This window comes from Phaethon lepturus, unplaced genomic scaffold (genome assembly GCF_000687285.1).
Source record: "Phaethon lepturus isolate BGI_N335 unplaced genomic scaffold, ASM68728v1 scaffold3319, whole genome shotgun sequence".
In the NCBI taxonomy this organism is placed as follows: domain Eukaryota; kingdom Metazoa; phylum Chordata; class Aves; order Phaethontiformes; family Phaethontidae; genus Phaethon; species Phaethon lepturus.
This window is the reverse complement of record NW_010562606.1, coordinates 12,911-34,782: the sequence shown is the minus strand read 5'-3', so window position 1 is coordinate 34,782 and position 21,872 is coordinate 12,911. Positions and strand designations below refer to the sequence as shown.

The 21,872-nt window shown below is 40.9% G+C and overlaps 1 protein-coding gene across 1 annotated transcript in view; it reads right to left on the bottom strand.

The window, feature by feature from the left end:
• The window catches only part of TTC7A (tetratricopeptide repeat domain 7A), a gene marked incomplete at its 5' end in the record, with an annotated part of 152,685 nt that overhangs the window by 123,097 nt on the left and 7,716 nt on the right, over positions 1 to 21,872 (bottom strand). Inside the window, 5 exons of the mRNA XM_010294304.1 lie at positions 7,333 to 7,416; positions 7,781 to 7,918; positions 17,316 to 17,379; positions 17,822 to 17,982; positions 21,244 to 21,322. Coding sequence (XP_010292606.1) covers positions 7,333 to 7,416; positions 7,781 to 7,918; positions 17,316 to 17,379; positions 17,822 to 17,982; positions 21,244 to 21,322 — 526 coding nt within the window. The remainder of the gene's footprint in view (positions 1 to 7,332; positions 7,417 to 7,780; positions 7,919 to 17,315; positions 17,380 to 17,821; positions 17,983 to 21,243; positions 21,323 to 21,872) is intronic.

The window sequence follows — 21,872 nt, the reverse complement described above, 5'->3', positions numbered from 1 at the left end:
CGCTCACTCCAACACAGGTTTCATTCTTTCCCTTCCTCTTCTCTACCACCATACCAAATCAACAAAAGAAGGACGTCAGAAATTCATTTCATATTTAGAAGATAAAGAAACCATAAACGTAAGTAAAATGAAGAAGAATTTCCAGACAGTAAATCATGCCAGGCAGACCTGACACACCATAAACAGTTGCTCTTCTCTTGCAAATGTTCCAAAAACCTTTCTACTTTTTTGATTCTTTGGTGAGCTTTCAGCCAGAGGGAAAAATATTCCTCAACGTAGTGGTTTTGGTAGACAGCCTCATTCCCAGTTCACCTGGCAGTTTAGTACACAGATGAATCTCTACAACTAGTACTGCTTTTATTTCTGGCATCATCCTGTCTTATTTTAAAGACTACACTATCCCAAAGGGATCGTGGGGAAGGGGAGGAAATCTTTTAGCATTATGCAAGAATTAGTATTCTCTGTATCCTGGGATTCACAGCCATCTAGCTATAAGTGACATTGAACCAACACAGGAAGATGACAGAGTGAGCCAGCAATTGAGAACTCTGGAATTAGTTGCTTTGGTGTTAGCTTGCCACTGAATTTCTAGATTTCTGCAAATCCCTCAGCATGAACATTATTCCCCCAAGACATTTACTTCTCTTAACACAGGCACCAATTCTCCTCCTTTTCTTTTACCCTGTGTTTAGCAAATTAAAGCACTGGAGTTAAGCAGCTTCAAATACTCACTTTTTAAAGTACCTCTTAAATTCTAAGATCTGTAAGCATAAATTCATCCTTTTTAACACCTCACTTCACACTTTCTGTCAAGGAAAGAGCGTTAAGCCTGGAGGCAATCATATAGCCCATCTAGGTATCCTGCTCGACAGTCAGGCACCTTTGGAAATTTCCATTTTTTGTACTATCTACAGCACACAGGCACACCCCCTTCTAATCTTTCTTTTGCATCAAAGGAAACCAAACTATTGCATATCCCCTAGACAGCTGACCTTTGTAACAGGATCTTTAACCAATGAATGTTCAATATTTTAACTTTCATTCCCCAGCAATGTTATTTAAGGAGCCATCCGAGGCCCCTGCTGCTCCCAAGGTTCCTGCCTGCAATGCAAAGAGAAATGTACTTTTTTTTTTAATGCCAGTTGCCTAGCAACCAAGCTAAGCTTTTGCAAGGAAACCAACAGAAGGAACAGCCTAAATCATAAAATTTGTCTGCTGTTGCTGCAGAATTATGTATCAAATATATTTATAACTTTCCTTCTAACCTTCTGGAAAGCTGTATGTTGGCAGTACATGCACGGCTGAGTCAAACTTGAAGCTCCTCAAAGCTGTTAGACATCTGCTTTTGCTGCACTGTTTAAATAAGGGGAAGTATTCCTTTTTTTGGGTGCAACACAGACATGAGCTGCTCAGACATTAGCTTGTCATTATTTGGCTATGACCAGTATGTATCAGCAACTTGCAAAGGGATCCAAAAATCAAAGTTCACGTCCACATAAGACTGGTTTCAAAGCCCTAAAAATGCTGCCAGCACAAGCCCTGGGCAGGGCTGCAGTATCTCCAACTGCTGAGCAGCCAAGGGGAGCACAGTGACACTGCAAGATTGGCTCTGGAAAGAGCTGGAGCCTACTCCCCCAGAAGAACAGCTGAATGACAGATGCCAAGAAGGATGTGATTAGTTCCCTTTGTATAACACCAGATACTTCTGGAAGCGTTATGTTATTAAGAAAACCATTCAGGTAGACAAGCATGACTCCTCCTTCTTCTTTGCCCTAAAGATGAACAAACATAAGGGATAACAGCACAAAGGACCATTTTGTGTAGTTTTAAAAGCAGCTTCATGTGCCTGGTTTTGCAAGGTGCCATGCCTGGTGCTTAAATCCCCCTACTGCCAGCCTGTCTTACCTATGTGGTAATGTCAACTATAGTCCCGATGGTGTCCTCAGTACTGGCTAGCAGGGTCTAGAGAGGATCAGCCATGATACAGTTGTTTCTGAAGTCATGCAATTGCTGTCCTAAAGGCAAGCACTGGGCTGATGGTGTTCTGTCTGCACTGGATGAGAGGGGCTGGACAGCTGTGTGCCAGGCACCCCAGGAACACATAACCACCCACCAACAGTCCCAGCACAAGGCCTGCTGAGCATAGCCCTTGCCTCCAGGTAACTGCTTCCAGCTTCACTGAGCTTTCACAGAGGCTCTTCCCCACAGCCCCTTCAATTGCTCCCGAGCTCTGCCTTTATGCATGTTTTGCTGCACTTCACTCCCTAAATGGGTATACAGCATGAGGGCTAAGAGCAGATTATCCTCTCCTAGCAGATGCTCCAGACCTCCCTCAGCTGGCCTGACAGCGTATCACTCCCCAAGCCTCCTCTCAAGAAACACGTATCCTAAAGCTTTTAATTCACTAACCAAGTTTTGTTTCTGCCCTACAAAACCCCACAACACTGAATATGAGCATGAAAATGGCTTTATGCACTGCATACACTAGTAATAATAATAAACATCCACTGAACATGAGAGATCAGTGTAGGACTGCTGTGAATTGAATGGCTCAATTTGGGTACCCAGCACTTTTAGGCTAAGTAGACTCAGTGTTTACAGAATAATTTCACAGCTATCCTTGAAGAATCCTCCCCCACTACCCTCAGGAAAACGGCACATCATTGTCACTAAATAGAAATCTTGCCTCCTTGGTTGGTAGGTAGAAGAGAGGCACCAATGTTGCCTTACGTTGCTCAAGGCACAGATTTTATCAGTTTATCTTTCCCTTGAGCAGTATGACAGGTAAGACAGACACTCACAATGCAGATCTAAAAGACTTTCTGAAGTACTGTCAATTTAAGCTAGAGCCCAATCCCACAATGCACTTCTGAGTCTCTACTGCCAGAGAGCTCCAGTGACACTTTGGGACACCAAGGCTGGATCCCACGTGAGGCTGTTAGGTGTGGAAGGGGGCAGAAACCTGAACAAGGGAACATGTAACTGATGCAACTGGTCCACGGCCAGGGAAATGCTTGCAAGTGCACAGGGACCCTATTTCACATCCCCTGTGCTTGTAAAACATCACCTAGACACTATGACCATTTTGTCTCCAACTGCAGCTGTCGACTGCTCTACCGTCGGTAGAGCTACCCTAGACTGCTAAGGTGCTGTGTGCTGGTAATCTCCATGACTTCCAGTGGAAACTGCTTAGGTGAAAAGCAGCAGCAGAGGACAAGTTTGCCCCAAACAGTTGTCCCTCTTTTCACTGCTAAGATGACTACATCATCTTCTCTACTCTGTAAATTAAGAGTTTGGTCCTTCCTTTCCCCATTCTGCTGAATACAGGTCACTTTACTTTTTAAAAAACCTTGAGACAAGCAGATGCAACCTACTGCACTCATTTTACTCTGGCAGCAGGACAGTGGCTCATCTCATTGCCTGAGGACTCTGCCAGATGGCATCCGGCTATCATACCACTCGCCACTCAGACTGCAGCCTCTCTATGCATGGCAGCAGAGCCAGGGAGCGGCTATGCCCATTCAGCCTCTGGCTGTCATATTATCACATTGTGAAGGTTATTACTAGCAGAAGCAACTTGAAGCAGCTGTAAAGAGTTTAACATTCAGTTTTCCAGCACCAGTTCAGAAGAACAGGGGTGCTGCATTAGACTGATTTAAATATTTCTCTTGACTATCCAGAACTGCACTTGGTGACACAGGACATCTCCCACTATTCTTTCTACAGCAGGCATGTCTTTACCATTATCAGGCTTTCCAAGCATTTCATCTATAATTGCCTACAAAGGTCTTTTGAATTTCATGGTGGATTTTAATAATCGAAATAACGATGCTCCCTTTGTTCAGAAAATATACAGCTCTGTATACATGCATCCCCAAGAATGGGTTAAAAAAAAAACAACAAAAAAAACCCACCAGACCACACCATCTTTCTCATTATGCAAGTTGTTGAGAAGCACAGGAAAGTGAAATTCCTGTCACTCCATTATTTCCACTGCTTAAGTGGATAAAAGACAGACAGGGAGGTTATGCTTCTCTGAGCTTTTTCATTCACTGTTTTATGAAGCCCTAAGGCCTTGCTTGCTCTGTAAGAACTTACCAAAGTGATGTGCCCATTTTTGTTAAGACACATGCCTTTTAAAATAATGTGTAAACTCAAGCACACTTAACAGTAATGAGCCGAGGTGGCTGGCTTGACATTCAGACTGATGACTTCTTAAAAATGACAGTCACCCACCATTTGGCAATTTCTTGGCTGGCAGATGAAGAAAATAGGTTGAAGTTCAACTTGATTGACTTAACCTGAAGATGATGAATATACAAAATAAAAGTAATACTAGTCAAATACAGTGTAGAATAGAGGGAAAGATAGGATTTTACAGCACTTTTAAGAAGGTCAGAGATTGCAAAACCCAAAAACATATTTAAAAAAAGAGAGACCAAAGTTTCCAGCATTTACAGGTTGATAAAACTGTTCTTGTCGTACCCAGGATTTATGAGCATGATATGCTGTACTGCAGAACAAGTAACGCTGCAGGATATGAGATTTCATTACCAAGGATGAGATCAGGAATTGGCTGTGACTGAGACAGGTGGAAACAGATCTTCTACCTATAAAAGCTCAAGTGCATTCTGCAGTCTAGACAGCCACACTGTTTTCTCATCAGTTCTTTCTGCTACACTGGAGCACTTACTTTTAAATGAACTCTATCCTGCTATCAAGCTGTGAAGCAGTATAAAATTGTATGCCACGTCTCCCATTAGCAAGATGACGCATTGCAGAGTATATGACAGGAATCCTCAGGGAATACTTTGGGATTAGAAGTGAAATACTGCACAGATGGGATTGTTGGGTAAGGGAATTCCCTCTGCCCCACATAGAGCTCAGAACACTTAGAGCTTTTACATCAATAGGCAAGATGAGGCTATTTTATCTTGTAAATATTTAAAGTACAGGCAAAAAGACATTACATACTTGAAAATCAGAAAAGATAGGATAGTTCTAGAGACACAGATACTTGCACTGCTCTTTCTTTCTCTTAAGTACCAAATATTCAGTAATATCTAGGGAAGCTGAAGAGGCATGCAAACATATAAGGAGAAGGACAGAGTTCTCATGCAAATTATTAGAAGCTAAAAATAAGGCCCCATTTCTCTCCCCCCCAGTAACCTAAGATTGAGTGTATCCAGAGAGTAATTGTGGTTCACCCTCTCAACCATCAGCAGTTAAAATATAGATTTGCTCTCTGGCAGATTACTAGCCCTACAGCATTGTTTGCTGTTGAGAAACAGGTTACACAACCTGTAAAGCCAATAAAGCTCCTAGACAAGTCCTGTGAGTGTTTATGGGAAGATACTGCACCTTTCCATCATAGCCTATCTAGTCATTGTTGTCCTCAGTATCAAGAGATCAGGTATCTAGAGGATTTACAAAGGCACAGAGGGCAGCAACGTGCTAACTCCAGCTGAATGCCAAGGGGAGCTGGACTTGACTTGTAAACCCCCCACCTGACATAGGCCAGTGCAAGGTATTAGCACCATGGCACCAAGCTCATTGTTCAAGTATTCCACCAGTAGCTTCAGGTTTCTCTTAATACATGATTAAGTCTAGCCACCATTTTCATACTTGGAATTGGATTTTGAAATGCTTGTACTGAGCTCCTATAGCGAGAAAGAGGCTTGCAGACTACTAAACATCTCCCTTCAGCTCCCTGCTGATCTAGTAAGCTTTGACCAAAGTTTTGATGTCTCCTTTCGATTATAACAGATGTAGCCAATTTATGAGGTCAAGTGTGGTGTCTCAGAACAGAGTCAGAGTTTGCAAGGTCCTAACAAGTACACCCCTGGTGCCTCACAGTGGGGTCACTGCTGACCAGTATTTGCCTAGGGTATTCTACAGATCCCCAGTAATGCAGGCTCCATGCAGCCTCCACAGGGGATCTTTTTCCAGTGTACCATCATCCTTATTTTTTTGCCTCTTAATAGGAAACATGAACTTGTGTTGCTGCAACTGGAAGCCATCACATCTTGTCCTACCCATCATAGACAAGATTAACCCCTTCTTCTAAGAGCTCTTAAAGACTTGTTTCTCTCTTGGACTTTCTTCTCCCCTTTAAGGTAAAAAAAATTAAATTCTTTCAATCTTTCCACAGTCCTGCTTACTATACCCTTAGCCATCCTTGATGCTCTTTATTAGACTTTCGCTGCTGTGCTGACATTTTCTTGAAGCATAATACATAGCAACAGACAGTCTTCCAAGATAAGGCTTTGCCTATACTCACAGAAGTGAAGGAATCCCTTCAGACATCTTCCAAGCTTTGTTGTCACTTATACATTACAAGATGACAATTTCTTTGCAAAACTATGCCACTCTGTTCATCCCCTATTTCCACTCCAAAGCCACTGTTTCCAATTCAGCTTATTGCCATAAAAGACCAGGAGGAAGTCATCATTTGGCAGATGACTACTAGTTGGTGGTCTCTTCCCAGTTCGATATGGATTCCCCTACTCTCCACGAGCATGAAATATAGGATCATGTTAAGTGGTCTACCATGGCATGGCATTAATTTGCTCACACCTCCTAAAAGTGTAGGTGGGGACTCCCAGAATGAACAAGCTAAATTTTGTACCATCCTTGTTTCCTGCAGGAAGTCTACTCTTTTAAGACAAATAAAGAAAAGCCCATGCTGCCTCTGCCTACCTTTTGCAACCAGACGTCAGTGATCTCAATGGTCAACTGGTAAAACTTTCACAAATAGTATACTAATTTAAGAAAAAAGAAAAAGCAAACCCTATGCTAAAACACAGGCCCACGCAAACATTCACACATAATTTCTTTTTCTACGGTATCTTTTGCACCAAGCACTTAAAAAATATTAATCCTTGCAAGCTCTATATAAAAAGCTTTAACATTTCCTTGATCAAATAGAGAAACCACAGCTTAAAGAGATGTTAAGTCAATTGCCCAAAGACAGAATGAGTTGATGACAGTTTTAGACATCAGTATCTTTCTTATGCTAGGCATATTTATGTTGAACCTGCAGAGAATGGACAGCTGTATAATGCTTTTCAATCCACAGCTATGCACAAAATCTGTTTTCTCCTTGATAATGAGAAGCAAACACCACATGGAAAGAACAGTACTCAATACCAAATGCACATACCTGATCACAAAGTGCAATCAGTCTAAAAGGAGAGCACTATTCTTCTACATAGCTGTCTGACAGCACCTACCCTGACACAATACATGACGGTGCACATTCAAACTAGTAAGCTAGATACACTCTGCCAGAGGAAAACATGTCCTTTCTAAGTCCTTTGGTTTGAACCTTACCTTTCCACAAGCCACCATGGACAGGGCAAGCTGGTACCAGAGGTGAAATTCATCAAATGCAAACTTCATGGCTCTCTCCAAGCACTATGAAATAAATGTTGGGAGAAATGTCAGACTTCTTTTAAAATATCTTTTGCCAAGACTGATTTTTTTTTTTTTAATGACATAATTTTCCTCTTCTCAGTTAACAGGGCTTGCTAGCATACACCATCACTTCAAACGACAGCCACTTTGTACAAGGATAAATATAAAAATATAGCATATAAATTATTTTAACATCTCCAACAGTTCTGTGCACATTTCTGGCCTGTGCTGCCATAGGTCTGTAGCAGTTTCTAATTGCCTACCAGTGTGCTTCATTTTCAACCTTCCCCAGCAAGCTACTGCTAAGACAGGCTTTGCTTGCATGTTTCAAGTGGAAGTTTCAGCAGAAGGCAGGAGGAGGTACCTCAGAAAGCATGACATACTGCCCTCTTCTGCCCAGCGTGATGCTGAGGAGGTCGTAGACTGCAGAAGCATCCCGGAGGCTGACAGCTCGGTCATCTTGCTGGTCTGGGGCTCGGCTGATCACTGCATCCCGGTTTGCCTGGACACAGACACAAATGGAGCATCAGACCGCAAAAGAGCAAGGGAGCACCGACGACTCCATATGAAGTTCCACCCATCATCCGTGGCTTTTTGTTTAAAATCCTCTCGAGATTTTTTTTTTTTAAACTCCTCCCAGCATAAGGAAGGTGTTTCCATAGAATTTATCTTGTTTATCCACAAGAAGCAAACTCAAGAAGATAGCTGTACCTACAGAAAGGAACTACGAGAAATATCTTATCTAGATTTGTTTCACAGAATTAGAGTGTTAGGAAACAGATCTACCAGATTCCATTTCCTCGATAATTATAATACTTACTGCTCTAATTTTACATCTATTTCTTTCTAATTGCAGGGAGATATTATTTTTTTCCCTAAAAAGGTTAAACGGGGGAATTAAGTGTAATAAAAATTTCCAGAATATGCAGCCCTTAAAGCCCACACATATTTCATTATGATCAAGCTGCAGATGTTTCATCATGGTATTATCTGTGTAGTGCCCCAGTTCCAAGCACTCTTCATCACAGCCTCCAGCCGAGACAGCAAACACAATTACTGACAACTAACACAATCACAACCAAGAGCTAAATGGCAACTGCAGTTCAAGGTAAACTGACAGGTCAGACTCAGTCTAGTGTTTGCACAAATAAACTTACAACGGCTCTTGTAGTCACAAAAGTGTTTTTCTTTTTCATGTTAATTCAAAAGACGTAATTTGTGATTTAAAAAAATAGTTCAAGACAATAGGTTGCATGAGAGAATGAAACCGACTTCAAAGAGAAACCCTGCAACCAGAGTACAGAAGCATTGCTCATCTACCTTTATTAGCAGAACTAAACAAATAAGAATAATAAAAAATGTTTAAGCTCTGTTTAGATTTAACCCAAGACTGCTACTTTAAAAGGAAAAAAGGAGTTAAAATGAAGGCATATAAAGAATAATTCTGAGATTGCTACTTCAGAGAGTTAAAAGACAAAGCATATACAGAGCGATCCTATTGCCTAGTGAATCCTCCTACGTATATACAACAGCATTAACATTTTTTTCTGCACTGGTTACATTGTTATGACAATTATTTGTGGAAAATAGCTACTGAGATAGCACCCTCATGCTCTGTAATCTCATCATCAGCCTCCCATTAGAGTCAGCTATGGCCTGATACTTTTTTGGGTATCCATCTAGTACCAAGCTATGATTTTTAAGTTGATGCATTAGCACAGATAGAAAATTAATCAGAATTGGCAAGTGTCCATTAACATCTGCTAACAAGTACTGGTACTAGTGGGGAGAACATGCCCAAATCTAGCAATAATCAAGAATATTAGACGTATTACAAAGATGCAACATTCTAAAATTGCAGTCATACTGAAGATATTGTACATACCACATTTTAGCTAAACGGTCAGCAGTTAAAAACAACATATGCATAGGCATGACTAACATTCTTTCCAAGAAGGTCATAAACCTGCTTATTTTGTTCAATCTTTCAAATCTCAAAGCCATAGGTCTCTCCAATCTATCACTCCCTATATTTGCACATGCGTAAGACTTGCCACTGAACAAATTCATCATCACTTCTGTCCCAACAATTGTTTTAATACTGAACCGATCTCCAATTGCCAATTCCAGCTGCTCAAAAAAATAAAAAAAAAAAGTCAAGGAGTTCCCACATTATCAGAGATATATATTAAAAAAAAGGCAAACCACCCCAAAACCAAAAGGTGCAAACCTCATATCAAACCGACTGAACAGTGGCAAGAACATGGCGTGTCTAACACAACAATGTAATTCATCATCCCAAGGCTCAAGATATCACGTATGTAACACTGCAGTAGTACAAGAGGGTGGAGAAGGGAACGTGATTCACTATTTCTTGAAACCCACCTCAGGGAAACTGGCATGTTTCTGTGGCCAGCCTCTCACAGAAGGAAAGGTACTGTGACCCAGAGCACCATTAGCCAATTTTTTTGTCTCACCTTTGTTTGTATTTTTGTAAACTTCAGTTTGGCAGTAAGAAATCCTGACAGTTGCTGATAAGTACCAGTGCAAAATAGTTGTAGAGTTACTGCATCATGGTATACACTTGTTCTGTCGGGTGGGGAATTTTACTTACTGAAACGTACAGAGAGAGATATTTTATTTTGCATTTGAGAATGCATTAATTCTAAACATTTACACCAACATTTGTTCCAATACCCGTGTTTCTGTTGTTTCAGACCACTTATTTTTCTGAACACAAATGGAAGAAGGACTATTTGTAGAACACTGATCTCCAAACAGTGCATCAATAACATAAGCAGCAATCCCCAATTTGTCCTACTCCATTACTTCCTCCTCCTCCACTATAAGCACCAGTAAAACATAGCTACAATTACATTTTCAACACCCCCAGTATGACTCTTCCCTTTAAGCTGTTCCCATTGTCACACACACATGCCTCACAGCACACAAGCAGGACGGGGAGAGATGATGAGTCACCATTAAAAGGAGAGAACCTCTGTTCAAGGTTGTTGTGTGGGATGGAGAAGGTCACTAATACTACCAAAAGGAGTTTCACCATTGGGAGTTAGCATAACTTGGATTACACAGAGCAAAATTATACAGTCAATGCCCCTTTATTTGAGGTACTTCTAGATAATGGAGCGACCCAGAGATGCACCACATTTGCATATTTTGGCATGCATTAGACACAATTAGCTGTGCATGCAGGTGGCTCGGATGTGACACCAATCCTACCTGGGGAGATAAGACCCAAGCTGTAGTCAGCCCAGACCCAGCAGCACACAGGACAGCGAGCGCCTTCAGCCCTCCCTTTCCGCAGCCCAGGGACACAGCCCGCCTCCAGGCCACATACATCCAAAAGGCCCCAGCCCAGCTGGCACCCCCGAGTCGACCTAGCGCTCAGCCGTTGTGATGGCTCTGTATCACGCTTGAAGTCCAACTCCGGCGTTCAACCTGACCAGGCACAGAACCTGTGGGGGGGGTACAGAACTGGCTGGGGTACATCAGGGCTTTTTAAGTCTGGCTCCAATCGGCAGCAATACAACTGTATGGGACTTTCAGACCCATGCTGGCTCTGATAGCAGGGAAGAGATCTGACTTTCTGGGGATCTGCAATTTAACTAACGACCCTGCTGAGCTTGTGCTTTCCTATCCACATATACAATATACTTACCTGCAAACTATATAAGTCTCCTATACACGGAGGATTTGCTGTACATCAATGACCCTAACAATTACAGCTTCTTTATGGCATGTTTATTACATGTGGAAAGGAAAAGAGTCACAGCAAACGGCCGTTATTTCGGCAGTTATTATGCACACAGTTACGCTGCAGAAAATTAAATTTTACTGCAGTACAAAGATGTGCTTCTTAATAAAACATGAAGCAAACATACGAATTACAGTAGAGCACATTCCACATAGCAGCCCCCTCTCACAGCAATTAGCTATGAAGCATCCTTTAATTGCTCACTTTGAAACACAGCTCCCCCTGCTTTTTTTCCAAAGAAGAAAAAGAAAGCAATTAAAATCTTTAATGAGTGCCTGCTGCCTGTCCCCTAATTCATGGGTATTCTAATGTTCGACTTGTGTCTTTTTATAATAGACATAATTGCCAGATCCACTGCAACCCATCTATACAGAAAAGCAGCATGTTTTACACAGTGTACTGTAATAATGTAATTGGTGTGATTCAATACTAGCATTAAGTGAGAAAAACAAATGTTATGTATGCAAGATTGACAACAAACCTTTGAAATCGTGCAATTGATGCCTCTACTGCTCAAAGCTGGGAAATATTTAGCCCATGTCCTTTGGATCTCCATTCTGGCTGTTTTGCCTGTACGGCCAACAAAATGAATGAATTCTTTGCAATGGCAAGGACCCATTTCACCTAAGTTATTGGTGATCTCAACAACAGCACTTGAAAGTTCCCCTCACTAACACAGACAAAGAACATATTCAGGGTTCACTGCAAAGCTGCTGTGAAAATGGAAGCAGGCAGAACAGGGAGGAAATACCATACTCCAGCCACTCCCAAAACTGCTCTTACAGAGATAAAACAACTTGATCCATTTCAAACCAGAAGCACAGCTAATGAAAACTTACTGCCTTGTGAACTGTGGGGCATCTGTCTCATTTCTGGTAGGCAACAGATCACAAGTTACTGGTACCCCATTCAGATGTCTCAGTAAAATAGCCCATTATTATTGGTTATAAGGTATATCTGTATGGTCATATTTGATCCCTCACCAGGTATATTTTAACATCTTGTACTGTAGCAGAGCTAATTCTGGAAACATTACTGAAAGCAAGACAGACATACCGCCCACAGGCAAAACAGCTCAGCAATCCTACACAAAAGGGAGAGAGGGGGAGAAAGTAATGAAGTTTGTTTATCAATACTGTCTTGGGTAACAAAGTCACATATTTGCTATCAGTAATCTCCATTTAGAAAGCTCTCTTCCAAGAATCTGCATCATCTTTGCAAGTTCAGAAACAAGACTTCTACTGCAAAGCAGAAACAAAAAAGCTCTCTATCCTGTCTCCAGCAACTCACATTAGAACTATTTATTCAAGAGGCAATTAACAGAGGTGGTGGATTTCCCACTAGAAACATCCTGCAATCCTCCTTTGCAGGTCCCAAACACATAGCTTTGCCTTGCAGACCAGTTAAGGAGACAGTGGGGCTTGCTATTGTAGGTGCATGGCCGTGATTTGGCAGGAACCAACAGAGCAGGCAATCCTGTCCCCAGTTATCTCTTTCGGCTGCCATAGTCCAACAGCCCTCAAGAAAATACTCATGATGGTCATCCAGCAGTTGCAACATCACTGGGCTTGGTGTAATTAAAAAAAAAAAAGGCAACAAGAGGTTCTCCTTTGCCAACCCATTTGCTAGACAGACTTATTTTATAAAGCTAGGAACTGTAGAGCTAACAGAATTTAATTATTTCCATGCTTAAAAATACAGGGATTTAATCTTATTCCATTAAAGGCATGCTCACAGCCATGAGTTTGCTCTCACCAGTAAAAAGAACAGAACAAATCCCAGGATCTTACTTCCCCCTCACCATCTGTTCTGTGCTCTCAGGCTCTCCAAGGTCAAATCGCCTTTAGGGATTCAAATCAGAGATAAGATGGAGATGACATTTCTAATCTTTGTTACACAGGCACAGATTTTATTAGTTTTGGATACAAGGAGCTTCATTTTCAGTATGAGTGAAGTGAACACAGAGCCAAAAAAAATAATCCATGTTACCTGGTATGTTTGGTAGACTACACTAGCCAGAATCCCGAGTTATAAGAGCCAGCATTGCCAAGGGCTGAATAAAGGGATTTTACACTGTACGTTGAATCTCAGATTCAAGAAGAAGGCAAGGTTTCTAAGTGCAAACAAAGAACCCTTCCTTTTTTTTTTTTTTTTTTTTTTTTTTTTTTTTTAAAACCTCAAAAGTAAACACAAAAAGTGGCTCTGAGAAACTTCTGGCTGACTACGGGGCAGTGCAATCAACTCTGACTACTCCTGAGAATGGTTATTAAAATAAACAAAACTCCAGCTAAGGGTTAGTCCTGCCAAACCTCCCTTGCCTACGCCCTACAGCACAAAGAAGCAGAATCCCTGATGGCAGAACCAGTGCCATGCCCACTGGTAACACGATGCAGAGAAACCACTCTGCAACAAGTCACAATATGCCCTTGGTTCTCCCCACAAACACAGCACCACTGGTTTTGATAGGTTAAATGCAATGAGAAAGAGGACTAGTGGTTTAAAAATAGGCCAGTCCATTTTTTCCAACATGTGATAGGAACACATCATTCTACCACAGCCTGAACTTGTAAAGGCTGTCACCAGCTGGCCTTCTTGGTCTGAAGGAAAGCATTTTCCTCCTCTCACAAATGCAGCCCATCCATATCATAACTCAGGCTGCGCATAAGGAATGAGAATTTAGCCAGGAGGCCACAAACCCCACTAAAGACAGCCCTGACTGTGGTAATCTTCAGGCTGCTTGATTTGTTTCACTAGATTCCTTCATGAGAACTCTACAGCCAATCACCATGACTAAGTAACAGCTGGCACAGAGGAGGAGCACTTGCCAAACTCAACAACCAAGATACTTTTCATTGTTTACCGAGATGCCTTGGCTCATGAAAGTTAAATTATTTTCAATGGGACAGAAAAAATATAGGAGGCAACTTAGAAGAGTGCCACGAGGAAAGAGCCGTCAAGCTTTCACTCTGTTGATATACCCACAGAAACATCTTCAAAGCTATGACAGAGACTACCATGTTATATGGCCATCTGAAAAACTTCTACATATTTAGGCTCAGAGGTAGAGTGAGTGAAATACTGAAGGAACCCTTAATTACCCCTTTAAAAGATATTCTCATTTCATCCCACCAGAACATGCAAAGTGTCTCCCTTCCAATGCAAGGTAAAGGGATAAGAAGAAAAGCTGGGGCAGCATCACAAGCCAGAACTGAGGATCAGTAAGAGCTAGAGGTGTGCTGGAATGCAGGGTCTGGCTTACAGCACCTTAAAGGCAGTTTTTCTTCCTTTCCCCATTACAGGAACGGTTCTTGTAACCCCCATAATACCTTCTGGGGACTTGCACAGATCCTGGTGAAGTAGATGTTAACTTCACCTTAGGAAGGCAACACAAGCAGAATAGAGTGAACTTCAGCAGCAAGCTACCTAGTACTGACCTACTCCCTCCCTGTATGGCTCAGGGCGGGGCAGGGTTGCTCCAGATGTATATTTCTTGAAAAGGCTACGATGTCTCCTTTTCATAAATTTTATCACATATTTACTTTGAGGTTCTCTGATGATTTATGCTCCTCTCGAGTACATCTTTGCTCTGTGTCCCCTCCCCATGCTGAAAATTCTTCTGTCCCTCCTCCCTCCAATTTTGTCCCCCTTGAGCTCATTTTGGAGTGGCAAAAGTCAGGAAGAGGCATGTGGAGTAGCTGTTTGGCTTTACAGTCCTGCAAAAGGATTATAATGGCATGGTTGCTCTTTTGTTCCTTTAAAAATCAGACAAGATAAGTACCTTTCTGCTGAGTTTTGCTCTGACAGAGCAATCAAAGTGGCAGAGAAGCTGGAGAGCTCCCAGCAAGCCAACCTAATTGTATACTTCTATTTCATTTTACGGGGTTCATAATTGTAAATACTGAAAGAATGCGTAATCCAGCCAAAATCCAGGAACACCAACTATGTTGCTTATTGGCCTACAGAAACTGATTGTTAGCACTCGCCACTGACGCTCTTTCCAGGAAGGAAAATATGTTTTAGTAAGTTAACATTGTATCATTAGGGAGACCTCAACTGGAAATCTGCTTCTTGTCAACTCATTTTCCGTGAGCTTCAGAGCAAGTCTTAAAAAGCAAAACAAAAAACTTCAAACAAACAACAAACCTGTACATGAGAAAACTCAGTAGCCTACAATGAAGCAGTCATGGAAAAGATATTTCATGTCATAAATTAAACAAAATATCCCCTTCTTAGTACGGTAACAGTAAAACTCCAGGAAAATATTTATGGATTACAAATATTTGTAAGAATCAGATGGCGCTCTCTGTTCCTTCACTTCAGAAGCACATTCCTGTGGTTCCTAAGTATATTTCTATATACAGCTGTATTTCTATAGACTTGTCCTGTATTCTTGTTAAAACAATAAACTCATGGCAAGCCTATTGCTAATGCAAGAGGAAAACTCAGATGCTTCTTTTCCCCAAAAAATGGAAAGACAGTTATGGTTCCCTGCAGCGCTCTACTACAGGATCTTTGATTATTTGAGTGCTTTATATGCAGCAGGTCAAAATGCCTTGCATCTACCTCCATAAAGTTCCTATATATAGAAGACCGTACTTAAGCAAACACAAGCTTATTTATTTAGCCTTGTAGTCAGCATAGCAGTCCAGTTTTTATCAATAGTGTTTTCACACTGCTTCATCCCTAACTTAGTTACAAGGCCAGTTCACCATTTTATGCACTACTGGCTAAACCAGGGATAACTTTCATTCACGTCAGCAGAACAAAATTACAGAGTTCAAGGTCCCACAAGGCCTTTCCGATTGCAAGTCCAGCCCCAGAAAAGGCTGGAGCAGCCAGTACTGTCATTGCTCTGGACCCCTGATCCTCTTCTTGCTTGGATCAGCCCTGACGAGCAACGCCGACATGAGTTCTGATTTTAACAGAAGTGCATGTGGTGTTCTACAAGACCTCACTCCTGGAGTCTCCACTTCCAACTACAAAAAGCCCTTCTAGCTGCACAAAAGCCCTTGAAAAAACAAAGCAGATGTACTGCATAAATCTAGTAGTATATGTAGTTAGATGTACCAGTAGAAATCTTTTAATCTAGAAAGCACTAAAAAGCACCTAGTAACACTCAGATGTATGTGATTAAGTCAATTTAGTATTTAAATTATGGGGGTGGTTATGCCTCTTCAATTTTTCCCCAAATTTTGAAAGCAAATAATATTAAATTGCCATGTTCTGAAGAGGTTTGCAGGAAAGGGGAAGGACTTGAGCCAGAAGAACCAGACAAAGAAAAGCTGAAGGAAGCAAAAAACAAAACAAAGTTTCCACACTATCTCTTTTTAGCTTGTCTGAAAACTGTTTTAAAAGTTTCTAAAACGGTCAATGATGGTCCAAGATTTTCAAATCTCACTTTGATCTACAAGTGACCACCCAGTATTTAAAGGAAAGTAACTTTCCTTACATGTTTTCAGAAAACATTCCTTACACATTTTCCGTATGTTTCTGTCTTCTCAGAAGATGACAGTGACCAAAGGTTACTATGCAGTTTTCCATGCAGTAGTTTTTCTCCACCTTTTTCCCTTCCCATTATAACTGATGTTACAAATAGAAGAGATCAAATTATTTCACTGCAGTTCATTATGGATGTTTCTGCATGAGATAGAACTCCCTGTATCATCAGTATCAGAAACTGCAAAAGATCATTCAGGACTGAAATGGCTAAAATATTATTCCTGCAGACTAAGGAATGTAAGAAGAATATGGTACCTTGCAAATGCCAAACAGTGGGTACCACCATCATGCCTGGCTTTAGGCGAGGCTCCCTTCCTCCCATTCTTGACCCATAAATCCACACAGACGTTATGGAAAAAAATCAGTCTATTGACAATGTATCTGGATGTCAGAATCTGCATGCAGCACTTCCTCTTCTTGACAACTCCTAAAATCCTTCACTGCCATTCCATTTAATAAAAGTGGTGTCACTAATAAAGGTATAAATAGCATTTCCTATTCAGTAGCCAAATCCTTGCTTCTGTTTATCTAGGGAAGATTCTGTAAACAAAACCAACCAGAAGACTTGACATGGAAACACAAGATATTCCTTTTTGCTATTAGTATTACAAACTCATTTTTGGCTTACCATGGATTCACTGATTAAAAGGAGAAGAAGAGCCTCTTCTACGTTGTCTTGAGGGCAGTACGCACTGAAAGACAGAACACATTTTTCTGAGGAAGGTCAAGAATTATCCCGTCAGCCTCTTTCTCATTTCACAAGAGGAACAGTAACTTGAAACATCTCATGCATAATTCATTTGCTAGGCAATACTTTCTTTTGCAGGTTCTCACAATTAAAAGCTCTGCAATATATCCTAGATGAGCTATACTGAAACATAAATGCTATGAGATAGAAATAATCTAAAGACAGCTGTTTGGTTGTATTTTCTTCCTTGCTGGGGAAAAAAAAAAATAATAATCAAACACTCAAGGTTTAATGCTTTATTTTTCCAGCAGGCCTTTTGATGGGAAGTTAAAAACAAGAATACACAAAACTACTACATGAATCAGTGACATACTTAGCAGTACCAAACAGCGTTCAAACACTCTCCTTCCTCCTGCAAATAAACTGAAATAAAAAAGAACACTCACTTCTCTTCTGTGTACAGCTCGGGCCTCCGACAAAGAAGATTGCTAACATAAGACTGATCTTCCTTGTTCATGAACTCAGGAAGCGGATCAGATAAAGGGCTCCAGTAACAGTCTTCACTGAGAGAATGGAGAAGTACTTGGGCTAGCTGTTTGGCTGCAGTCTAGAGATCAGTGAACAGCACAGAAAAAGACACATCAGTGAAGCCTTCTCCAATACAAAAGTTCACCCCACCCCATGTTCCACCTTGTGAAGAAGATGTATCAACAACATGACAGTACCACTTTTTAGAAAGCTAGAACAGGTAAAAGAGCTACTAAAAAGTCTACAGCAATGGCAGTTTCTTCCCTCCTCTGAAAAGGCCAGCCTTCTGCATTTACATGGTCTTGTTGCAATGCTGTAGGAAAAAAACGATCAAAAAGGCCTGGCAGCAAGGCATACTCTGGTGAATGAAGAGAACCGACTGCCACATGAACTGGTGAGACTATCTCAGAAATGTTACAGTATTAGAGTATGGTGGCACTCCACTGTGTTCTCAGCCTCAGAATTTTGTATGCAAGTCTCAGCTCAGAGGCTACTTTTGTATTAGGTTTAAAACGTCAACCCTTTATCTGTTAATATCACTCTTCCTGCAGCCTTTTATAGCTTCATCTCAGTACTGCTTCTCTCTTATCGTTGCAATAATGGAAGGAGGAGAGAACAGGGTTAGGAACTTTATATTGAGACAGCAACATCGCATCACTTGTTTGATCACTGAGTGGCCAAGGATCCTTAAATACTTGTTTTCCAGATCACACACATAGCTGGCAACCTGGCCCAAAAGGGGGCAAGTTAACTTGACTTTGCAAAACTATCTTTGCCATTTGTTCTTGCCCCCCACCCACCCAATCTCTAATTTTTTGCACTGTACATAGATGAATATGCAAACAAGCAGAGACACATCAAAATGGGTGTGAATTCTAAGCAGCATGCCACTCTAAGCTGTAAAGTAAATACTGCACAGAACAGAGGCAGGCTGAAACTTCAGCCCTTCTGTCCTAATACTCGTAAATATTCTTTTGGAACTTCTCTGACTACTGCATATGTATTTTATATGCAATTTACACTTTGAGATGTGTCATTTTCTTTTAAATACCAGGATAGGTATGATAAACTGAAGCTTTACTCCACTGGAGGTATGAAATTTACAGGACCAAATAAATAATACTGAGGTTAAAGTTCCTGTTATCAGATTCAGAAAAATAACTTCTTTTGATGCAAGCTGCTTTATTTTCATCCACCTCACCACACATGAATTCACCGAATTACTCTAAGATGCAACCACAGTAGTGTGCTCTGTTTCTTAAACACCAGAAAGGGAGGTTTCATAGATGCACCTAGCAAATGGCAAAGTGATCTGAAATGTATGACGGTGCCTCAGAGAAATATTGTCACACAGAACTCACTGGGAACCCCAAGAGCTTCTGTGCACTCCTACTGACAAGTTACAGAAAGCCTTCTTTTTTAACTAGGCTTTTCTATGCTTTTTATAGCAAGTAACCATGAGCAAAATGGCCTAGGGCCCGCCAACATTAGCCAGTATCATTTTATCGTCTCAGTGTGTAATTATTTAGTCAGTTTTACCCTGAGGAACCAACTCTCTTATTGGAAAAAATCCTACAGTCTTAGAGGGGAGGGAAAAATAATATGCCAGCAACAGAAAGATCTCTAACAGTTCACACAGAAGTAGGAGTACAGTTTGTGATAAGCCTTTCAAAAGGCAAGCACCAAATACTTTTAGTGTTTTTGATTTTAACATACAGTACAGTAGCTGCGTAAATTAGCTTCACTCTTGTTTTGAATAAGACCAAACAAATCAGAACAGGCCAAAATGCTGATTTATGTTATTACTGCCTTTGGCTAAAAAAAGCATCATTATGCTTGAAGAACACTGTGATCCCACAAATTAAGAAGAAGAAAAAAAAAAGTGTTTCACTTTCATGCTTGAAAAACTTGTTTAATTAAGCACATTCCTCCCTTTGCCCTCTTGACAACTCTTTAAAAATAAGTAAGAAAATGAAAATGCAGCTTCCTGTAAAATGGAAATCCCAGGAAAAACTACTGGATGAACACGTTCAGATTTCCCCTTAGGGATAAATCCACAGGGATGTTCTACAGCTCTCCCCAGTTGCACAGGGACAGGGGCATCTGAGTGCCACGTTCTGTCATGGTACAGGAACAGCAGATGGTTAGACTCATTTCAGCAAAATGATAACAGGCAAACAAGAAAAATCCCCTGAACCTTGATCTCAATCTGGAAAAGGATGCAACCATTTGAGTGTGACAATTATTTAAGTCACCTCTTGTAATTCCCTGCACAAACTTTTACATGCATCTGTATTCTCAATTAGGCATAAGGTAATCCCAAGGCAACGAGAACATTCATTTCCAGAACACAAGTTCCCAAATACACAGATGTGAGGAACCTAGGCAAAAAAGCACCCGGGATATCCTTTCTGCTCGCACTTTCATTTTATCCCTGCATTTGGATATGAGCTAGACACACCGTCAGCCCACCCATTGGAACCTGTCACTCTCCATCTCCAAAATGCTATGCAAACCCATGCCCACCTTACTTGCCAAACTTCTCTGGAATTACACAAAACACAAAGATGAACCAAGCACAAAACAAGTTTAGTTGTATCAATGTCAGTGCTTTTAGGGCTGCAAAGTTTTCATTCGTGTTCTGAAGACTGCTATTCTCCATGCTGTTGACCTTGTCACTTCCTCAGTAACTTCAGGACAAGATCTCTTAAAGGGGAGACAGGGAAGAACCAGTTAAAGGTCTAAGAAGTTAAACAGGCACATAAATAACTTTCCCCATGATCTCTTTACCAGAGGCACTCAGGATAACAGGATGCAAAATGCCAACACCAACAAAAACTTAATTAAAAAAAATAAAAATCAGTCTATACTGTACTGAAGGGAGTTTTACAGGAAGAACACTGAAGCACTTGAATCTAAAAAAAGCACTGCTTGTTTTGCAAGAACCAGAAGTACTTAATACTTCTACATGCAAACACAAAAAGGTGTGCATGCAAACACTTTAAAACAAGAAAGAAAAGAAGACATTATCACCTGAGAACAGTACTGTCAAGCTAAATACATCCCTATTTCTACCAGGGCTAGAAAATGCACTGGAAAAACCCCAAAGTAAAACACATGCCCAGGTCTGAAGGCTCGCAGGTTTCAACTGGGCAGGTCTTTGAATTAAGTGCATTACTTGATACACCACTTCCAAAAGTGTAAAAAAAAAAAAAAAAGCAGCAGTCAATCAAGTAAGGACAAATACATTTTTGTCCTACTGTACTGGTTAATAAACAGAGAGATAATCATCTGCACAGCAGATTATCCAACCTTCCCATCTCCCATTCACTCCCCTTACCATTTTGAAGGTTTGAGTAGCTTTTGTTTCCACAGTCCGTAGTATTTCTCGCAGACTCCTCATTCCTTTCACAATATTTCTATGGGGAAAGCAGGAAAAAAAAATTCATAAAAACAAAAAAAAACCCAGCACATTGGAAACAAAATACTTTTATGATGCACCAAAGCGTAGCAACAAACTTGACATTCAAAGAGACCCATGAAACCATCACTAATATTGAGTGTACAGTAGCGAGACAAGTCACTCTGAGGCACAGATAGGACAATGGCACTGAGTGAGGCAGCGACTGTAGCTTGCCTACTCCAGATGGCTTCCTAGGAGAAGATCACATTCACATTTGACGAACAGAGGGGACATTTGGAAGCCTTTCATAGCTTGTATTTATAAAGCAGATGCTGCTTCTTAAAAGCATCCACATCTCCTCCTCATACACACAGATTGTACTTGTTTGAATTACATTGAGCTTACATGATACTTTTAAATGACGATTCCTTTAGGTGGTGCTTAAATGCCTTGTGTCTGATGGTCCAGACACATGATGAAATAACAGTGGTTTAAACAGTTAACAGTTTATTATCAGCCAGCTAAGTTGCAGTAACTGCCTGAAAGCACAGCTTAACCTGCAAAAA